The 9228-nt window shown below is 38.9% G+C and overlaps 1 protein-coding gene across 1 annotated transcript; it reads right to left on the reverse strand.

The window, feature by feature from the left end:
• Positions 1–7873: 7873 nt before the first annotated feature.
• On the reverse strand, positions 7874–8732 carry LOC144986710 (uncharacterized). Its single transcript, XM_078934482.1, has 2 exons — positions 8354–8732; positions 7874–8221 (listed from the first exon to the last, which is right to left on the reverse strand). The coding sequence occupies exons 1-2, from the start codon at positions 8556–8558 to the stop codon at positions 8061–8063; spliced, it is 366 nt and encodes a 121-aa protein (XP_078790608.1). The 5' UTR covers positions 8559–8732; the 3' UTR covers positions 7874–8060.
• Between the last annotated feature and the right edge of the window lie 496 nt (positions 8733–9228).

Raw genomic sequence — 9228 nt, forward strand, 5'->3', positions numbered from 1 at the left:
TTTGTTCAGCCTGCAGGGATCATTTCTCACTGTGGAGATCAGATTTCCAGCAGCTGCAGTAGTAGGAGGCTGAATGATCCACTTTGACTTGATTGATCTTCAATTCACATCCACTCTGGGTTTTTTCAGCTGTGAAATCATCTTTTTGAGGATGATTATAACCTTTATCTATATAACCATTACTTTCAACAAAGACAAGAATCAGTCTGAATGTTTCTGTTTCTTTCTTCTGGTACCATAATCTGTAGCTATCATAACACTCCTGGGTTCCTCCACAGCTGAAAGAGACACTTTCACCAACTCTCCTGGTCAATGTTAAATCCTCCTGAATCAGCTCTGCTGCCATGGCAACCAGTGCTGCAGAGACACAGACAGACAGGTGAAGGTCAGGATGACAGTGTTTGTTCCAGGTAGACCTGGTTGGCTCCTGATTGGCTGCAAACACTCACCTGAACACAGACAGCACAGAGCAGCAGCTGGGAGGAAAAGCATTTTGTTCAGCCGTGTTTCCTCTGCTCAACCTGAGGAGAAGTGGTGTTCTGATGCAGCTGAGGACAAAGAAGGACCTGAGAGCTGTGAGATGAGAGCAGGACCACGTTCTTTGGGACTCCTCCTCCAAGCTCCCATCAGCCCCTGCAGCTCACAGAGAAGACTGCTGCTGCAGACGGACAGCTCAGCTGAAGCTGCTGTGTGGTTTCATCTTCCTGATTTGAATCTGACAGCAGATGAAGAGAATCTGGGTCACATGATGCACAAACACTCCAACACATTCATGTTCCATAACACACTCAGCTTGATGCTGAACTCACAAACACACACTGTTATCTGCTGTTTAACAGCTGTGGAGAAAATACACAAGTATCAATTCATGTTCTGTTTCTTGATGAATCTCTGTGATCAATGATTTAATATTTGACTGACTGATGCATGAAAGTGAAACCTTCTCCTCCAGAAATCTGACTTCAAATTTCTGCTTGAATCTGCTTAGTTCATTTTCTACACTGACTGCGTTAACATTTAACTGCTTATCTTCACAATGAAGAACCTAAACTAATAAATAAAATAATAAATTTATACTGTATTCATCCCTCAATGGGGAAATTCTTCTCCGCATTTGACCCATCCCCTGGGGGAGCGGTGAGCTGCAGCTGAACCGCGCTCGGGAGGCAGTAGTGTTAAGGGCCTTGCCTAAGGACCCCCACTGGGTGATGTTAACTGCTCGCCATTGATATGGTAATTGCCCCCCAGTACCATTGCTTATTCCCCTCCGGGAATCGAACCCTGGATTCCTGCATGGTAGCTTGTCACCTTACCAACCGAGCTACCCAGCCACAACTACCATGTGGGGGCGCTATCAAGCTGTTTCAAAGTGAACATAACTGAATTTATGATCTTCATAACAGTTGTTCCTGGGGTGTTACCAAGATGGTGGAGAAAGTTGTTACTTTTATGTGGGTTCCCCCTGAAAAAACAACTCTTTCCATGTGAGAAGTTCAATCAAAGCTAAAGAAAATAACAGCAAAGAACTTTCAACCTGATCCACCTTGAAAGAGGTTTTTTCACCACATTTTTATTTGTATTTTTCGAACTAGAAGAAGTGGCTTACGCTAGCAAAGAACATGAGTACCATCTAGTGGCTTCAGGACAGACATGCAGCGAGGGAGATGTTGAATGGATGGATGAGCAGGAAGACACCTCGCAAGATCAGACGAGAGTCAACAGACACCACACACCGGTAAAAAGCCCAAACCCTAAAAAGATTAAAAAGAATGCTCCACAAGAACGCAAGGAATACATATCCAACAGTGTCCTCTTTAATGCAATTCAAACCTTGACGACCAAGTTTGATACTCAAAGTGAATATCTGAAAGGATATGAGTTTCAACTGCAAGAGATCACAGATGCAGTTAAATAAGTTAAAGAATCTGTTGATGCAAATACAGCTGCTGTTAAAAGTGTTGTGGAAGATCTGAACCGCCTCAAACTGCAGATGGTGTCTCTGCAAAAAGAAAATGCTTCTCTCCGTGAAATGTGTCTGGAACATGCAAGATATAAAAGAAGATGGTCTCTGCGACTTATTGCCCTTCCTGAGAAAGAAGGGGAAATCACAAGAGATGAAATTCTCAAGATCCTTCCAAAAGTGATATCGGTCAACGTTGAGGAACTGCAGAACACAGTGGTGTCAGTGCATCGGCTTGGACAGAAAGGAAAAAACAACCAACCAAGACAAATTATCATCCAATAGTTTGAGACCAAGTCTGGAGAATGTCAAAAAATGCAAAAAATCTGCAAAGATCTGAATATTCGTTTCAAAGAAGACTTTTGCAAAGAAGACAGGGAGACTCATCAGCGTCTTTGGCCGAGAGTGCAGGAAGTGAGGAGGAGAGGACTCAAGGCCTTTTTAAAGGACGCCTACGCGGTCATCGATGGTCATCAGGTCAAAGCATAAAACCAACACTCCTTCATCTAGACTGAATGGACAAAGACATCTTCCTTAAGGAGAAGAGAGAAAATAAATCCAAAGCTGGTATGTTATTGTGTTGAATGTTATTACAGCTTTGAGGAAACAGGTTCAGAAATTTGAAACTGTATTATAGCCCTTTATGGAGTTACCGGTAATTGCTTTTGTTTCAGGATTAATTGGCTCAGGTGCAGTGGGGAGGATGATAACAGGCAGTGGCCTCATGGGGCACTGTAAAAAGGCTAAGAAGCCCTCAGTTGGTCATGGGCAGCATTTGGCCATTGGAACTGCTCACATCCTGCTCACATCCTAACCTCCGGTTAGCCTCACAGCTCCGGATGAAAACTTTAGGCACAGATTTTGAGCCGAATTATAGCCTCTGCGTTTCAGCGTGCCTCCCAGGTGATGAACAGTCTTTCTGGGACTTTCTGACGCTCCCGCTCGCCAGGGTTCTGCCGGGCCTGGGTGCTCTTCAGTAAATGAGGACTAACGGGGTGTTTACGCCTGAATTCTCCCCCACCGCCCACTAAAATAAAAGCTCGGCCGCACTCTCTCCATCCAGCAGCACCCTAAGGGTTGACCTACTCCCATGAGAGTTTCTTTTATTTTTGTTTTAAGAATTTTTATACAATTCTTTTATTCTTTTCGGTGCTGAGGACCCAGTTGTGTCAGTCCTGAGTTCTAGGTGGAGGCTTTGGCCCGGTTTGGAGTGACGTGTCCTTGGGTGAAGGGTTCACGAGTGTGTGTGGTCTGCATTATGTAAGTGGGGTGAAATGTTATTTTGTTGTCTGGGAGCCTCCCCCTCCCCTAACTCTTCTGGTCTTCAGGGGACTGAATCTGTTTCTTTTTTGTTTTGTTTTTGTGTGTGTGTATTTTTAACGGGTCTATTTTTAATTGGTTTTAACGTTTTCTAATAAAATAATTTTAACTTTGGTACCTCCATCTCCTGCCTTTTGTGTGCATTCGCCAAAAAAATTCCCTTGGACCATACTTTCTAGCTAATCTTTATGGTTCTTTTTTTTATCTTTAAATGTCGGTCGTTTTAAGATTGTGGCAAAGCGCAAGGCAATTTTCTTTACTGCAAGGCAATACAAGTCAGCGTTAACTGTGTTTTCTTTCAAAAAACATACAGTACTGTAGAGGATTTTGATGTTTGGAAATCTCAGTGGGGCAGTGGAAACATTTATTTATCTCATGGAAGTCCTTGTTCAGCAGGAGTGGCAATTTTCGTACATAATTTTGATGGTAAAATTATTGATCATAAAAATGACCCAAAATGGATAATAGTTAACATTGAGGTGGACGACACTAAATATATTCTTATTAACGTTTATGGTTTTAATAAAAGGACAAAAAAACAGATTGTTTACAAACATAAATCATATGCTTAACTGGAAACAGACGTATGCAACTGACAAGGTTATTGTTGCAGGTGATTTCAATGTAGTACCACATGAAAACCAGGACAGATATCTAACTCAACACAACTCTCCTCGTTTCAATAAAATCATTTCTGAATTTTTTTAGCTCTCTAGACCTTATTGATATTTGGTGTAGAAAAAATCCAAATAAGCTCCAAAACACCTGGAATAACTCTTAACTCTCTCAATGCTCAAGAATAGATTACTGGTTAGTAACAAGTAATCTAGCATCTTCAACCTTGAATTGTAATATCTCCCACTCTCCTTTCACTGACCATTGTGCTATCACTCTGGCCCTTTCCCCTGAAAGAAAAACCACCAAAAACTGGAACTTCCCACTGGAACCTCAATAACCTTTTAAATAACACAAACTTTTGTAAAATGATAGAATCGCTTATTTTTGAAATAAAAGAAATACCATACCTGTATCCGACTAACAGATGGTAGTGGTTAAAAATTAATATTAGAAAAACTGTGATTTTAGAAGGAAAAGTTTTGGCTAGAAACAAAAGTCAAGAACAGACTGAAATAATTTCCACATATGTAATTGAAATAAACATGAGAAAGGAGACTGTCATTGAAATTAACAAACTGCAATCTCAATTAGATGAACTCTATACTGAAAAAGCCAAAGGAGCATTTATTCATTCGGAGGCAAAGTGGATTGAAGATGGGGGAAAAAATTCGACTTACTTTTTTAACTTTGAAAAAAGAAGACAAAGGAAAAAATCTATCACTAAGTTACAGTTTGAAAACTCTCTAGTGGAGGACCAAAACAATATTAAGGATTATATCACTAACTTCTATAAAAACCTTTACACTGCTCAATATTCAAATCAAAACACACTTTTATTTGAAAGGTTAATTTAGGATAAAGCCCCTAAAATAGACAAGACATTCAGATATATCACGGAATCTGAACTTACTATAGATGAGCTTGATCCAGCTGTTTCCCAAATGACCAGTGGTAAGTCACCAGGACCTGATGGAATTACAGCTGAGTTCTATAAACACTTTTGGAATGACATCAGAGAAATGTTGTTTGAGGCATTCAATGAATGCATTGACAAACAAATGTTATCACCTATAATGAAAAGAGGCATTATTTCCCTTTTACCCCAAACCAGGCAAAGATGTGTTAGTAATTGATAATTGGAGACCAATCACACTTCTTTGTTGTGATTATAAAATATTAGGACATGTCTATGCTAACAGACTGAAATCAGGAATCGCTCAGATCATAGACGAATCACAATCAGCCTTTACTAAGGGGCGACATATTCATCACCACACTCACTTAATCTTAGATTTATTAGATTATAACCAAATTATTTCCCAGGAAAGTCTTATCCTCTTGTTTGATTTTTTTAAGGCCTTCGACTCATTAGAACACGCCTTTTTGTTTAATGCCATGGAAACCTTTGGCTTTGAATCAAAATGTTGTAACATAATAAAAATGTTTTACAAAGACATAAATAGCAACATTGCTCTTAACCAAGGTTTCTCCAACAGTTTTCCTGTAAATAGAGGTGGTCGCCAAGGATGTCTAATTAGCCCGCTGTTCTTCATAATTTCAGTGGAATAAATATGTACGGATTCTGTGGTTTTGTTCTTGGTCATGTTTTTGGTTTTCTTTGTCAGTCACTCCACCTTCAGGTTCATGATCCACAGCTGTCTTCAGTTCAGTTAATGACCCTCAGCCTATTTAAGTGTCTTGGTTTCTGTTCTTCCTTGTCAGGTCATCTGCTCTGTTTTGTCACAGTTTTGTTTCTCCTCATCGTTTGTCATGTTTCAGTTTGCTAATAAAATGTTTTATTTAAAAGTTTTAGAATGACAAATTGTAGCGTTTAGAATTAAATGGTTAAAAGATTGTATTTCCCAGCCTCATTCTATGTGGTATCATATCCCAAACAAACTTTTTGAGAAGGTCGGGGGACTGGAGTTTTTGTTGAAATGTGATTACCGGTATATTACAACAAAAATACCAATGAAACTATCAAACTTTTACAAGCCATAGAATTTGGGAAGATGCTTTCCACCCATAACTTCTCCCCTCAGAATACTGTTTTATGGAACAACAGATTTATAACTGTAAACAAGAAATCCTTGTTTATGTCTGAATGGTATGATAATGGTGTGTGTGTTTGTCATGACTTGATGCATACTGATGGAAGGCTGTTATCATACAATGAGTTTGTAACTAAATACAAAATTAAGGATTGTAGTAACTGTTATAACAAAGTCTGTAAAGCAATTCCCTGTAGGAATTTACCCTGTTGGAGATTTTTTACATAAAAGATTCAATTTTCAATCGGAACCATGCATATTCTGTTCATCTGAAACTGAAACATTAGAACATCTCTTTTACAGTTGCAACCAGATAAAAATATTTTGGACTGATATTCTGAATTGGTTGTTACTCAAAGTTTTAAATATTCTCTTTTTTTCTTTACCTGATGCAGTTTTTTTCTTTATTAAAAAATCTGGACCCAGGAATTTGTGATGTCATTTATGTTGTTATTATTTTATGCAAACATTTCAGTCATTTATGTAAATGGAAAAATACATGCCCTTTGTTTAGTATTTTTCTAAATTATTTTTCTGATTATTATAAGTGTCTTAAATGCATTCCAAACAAAAACAAGAAAACTACAGTAATTTATCAAAATATATCAAAAGTATTGTTATTTTGAATTGTTTTTTGCCTTGCCTTTGCCTATTATTTAAGTTTTGTTTTGTATATAAAACATATGCGCATTTATAACATTTGTTCACCCTAACTTGGTTTGCATACGAAAATAAAATAAAAAGAGGCACACTCAGGAATTATTACTATTATTATTTTTTGGTCTTATATGTGTGTTTGATATTAAAAATTGTTTCTTTATTGTGCAAGTGATTGTGAATTTCTGTAAATTGAAAGATGTGCAATAAAGTTTATTGAAAAAAAACAATTACGTTTCAAAAAACTTTAATTGTTGTCATTCATTCATTCATTCATCTTCTTAACCGTTTATTCCCTTTCGGGGTCACGGGGTTGCTGGAGCCTATCCCAGCCACTTGGGCGTAGGCAAGGGATACCCTGGACTGGTCGCCACTCTGTCGCAGGGTAGAATATCCTCAATCACACATCCATTCACTCTCACACTCACACCTAGGGACAATTTAGAGTTGCCAATCAACCTATGTAGCATGTTTTTGGACGGTGGGAGGAAGCCGGAGATCCCGGAGAAAACCCACACATGCACGGGGAGAACATGCAAACTCCACACAGAAAGGTCCCCCATTGATGTTGTGTTTTTCATGTCCCCCAGCTGGGACTTGAACCGGGGGCCTTCTTGCTGTGAGGCAAGAGCGCTAACCACTGCGCCACCGTGCAGCCTTAATTGTTGTCTATTTTTAGATTTTCTTTCTTCTGGTTCATGATTTTTTGTTTTTATCCTCTCCATCTTCCCCTCTTTACCCTCTCTCCTCTACCCATGATTAGAGACAATGGAAGTGATGATTCATTTAAAGCTCTGAATTCAGAATCCTCATGAAGAAATAAAACATGAATACACATATTTTGGGATTTGTGATTCTATATGTACTGAAACCAATGTCTAAAACAGAAAACAGGAGAATATTTGTCATAATCAGAAACACAAACATGATGTTTGTGTATTTCTCTTGTGTTTGTTTTCAATTGTGTAGCCAGAGTTCAGGGTGTGAAGGCTGCAGAGCACAAACACACACATCTGCAGGCAGTTTGATTGTCTGTCAGCAGCATTTCCTGTAATCCAAACCACTGAGAGCAGATTCATATCTGCTGCTGTTCACTCATCAACCTCCCTCCTCTCTGCTCTCTGTCTTTATTCTGCTGCATGGAAACTTTTGATTTGTTGATGTTCTTGAAAGAATCACAAACTTACAATTAAATGTCTTCAAACAAGAAAATTGTCTTTCAGTTTATTGAGAATATTGTTGTAAAAAAATGTAAGAATATGGATCAATGTGTATAAACAGAAAATGTAAATGAAAAAGCAGAAAACTGCAAAGTTCCATCTCCACAACACAGCTGACACAGTTTGATGAAGGATCTACAGCAAGTCATGAAGAACATTTGAGAACTGTGATCAAAGTGATGAATGAGATGAAAGGAGGAGATTTGATGGAGAGAAAAGACCAGCAGAAAACAGTCATTCAGCATGTTTGGAGTTGGTGGATGCTCCCTTGTTTCTGAGGATCATCAGCAGAGAGAGTCCACAGCAGTACACCAGACTCTTCACTATCAGCACTGAGTACAGCAGGCAGAGCAGCTTCGTGTCATGGAAGATCTTCCTGAAGGATTGAGAAATTTCTGAAACAGAGAAAGAGTCAAATGTTTGGAACTGCAGAGAAAAATGTCAGTCCTCCGTTCACCTCCTCTCCTTGACAGCATCTCCACAAGAAGCTGAATCTCTGTTGAACACAGTCACCAAGCCTTCATTACCTTCTGTTTGGGCCTCCACTGTGCCCCCCTCATGTTTGACGGAGCAGATGTATTCATAGGAGCTGTCCTCTTGCTGATGAACCAGCAGGATGGAGGCGCTGTGTCCCGACTCTCTGAGATCCAGCTGCTCTTCAGAGGTCAGGTCCTCCAGTGGTCCGTTGTTCTTCTGTCTTTTCCAGGAGAACTGGACCACAGGAGGAAACATGGCTGAGGCCAGACACAGCAGGGAGCTGCTCCCCTCCACATGGACTCTGGATGCTGCTGGGTACACGCTCACCACGGGCTTCACTACGGACTCATCTGAAGTTTGACAGCAGCAACAAGCAGCACAGACACACACTCACACAGTCAACAGCAGCTTCCAGAAGTGCATTCAGTCTGATCCTGGAAACTCCATGAACTCTGATCACTAAACTCCTCATCAATGCAGCACAAAGTTCACTTCACTCACTGGATTCAGCTTCACATCAAACCGTCATCAGGAGACACGACGGCTGCAAATCATTTCTACACTCAGACTAACTCATTTGGAACAAAAAGATCTTTAGAAATTAAACATTAAATCTGTGATTAAAAATATTAAATACGCTGAATTTAATCAAATAAATATTTTTTTGAATTCATCTAAAGATTTTCCTTGGTTTTTCTATGATAACATTTATAGTCAACATTTAAATAAAGCTTTCTTTTTATATTGCAAAAATAATACATTTTATTACGAAAAACTAAAAACCATTAGTTGATTTGATGAAGCAAAAATACAACTTTGTCTTTTACTCTAAACTTTTTTAGATTTTCGAAAATATTCAAAACAGAAAAATGAGACATAAAACATGTTAAGTTAGTCAAATAAATCCTTTAATTTTATATTAATG

This window comes from Oryzias latipes, chromosome 17 (genome assembly GCF_053564925.1).
Source record: "Oryzias latipes strain Hd-rR chromosome 17, Olatipes_Hd-rR_3.1".
Classification (NCBI taxonomy): Eukaryota; Metazoa; Chordata; class Actinopteri; order Beloniformes; family Adrianichthyidae; genus Oryzias; species Oryzias latipes.

Bases quoted from the DNA above. Each gene is read 5' to 3' on its own strand.
- LOC144986710 (XM_078934482.1), bottom strand. From the start codon at position 8,558: ATGTTTCCTCCTGTGGTCCAGTTCTCCTGGAAAAGACAGAAGAACAAC. The intron at 8,222-8,353 runs GTAATGAAGGCT...TCTCTGTTTCAG, and splicing joins AGTGGAGGCCCAAACAGAAG to AAATTTCTCAATCCTTCAGG.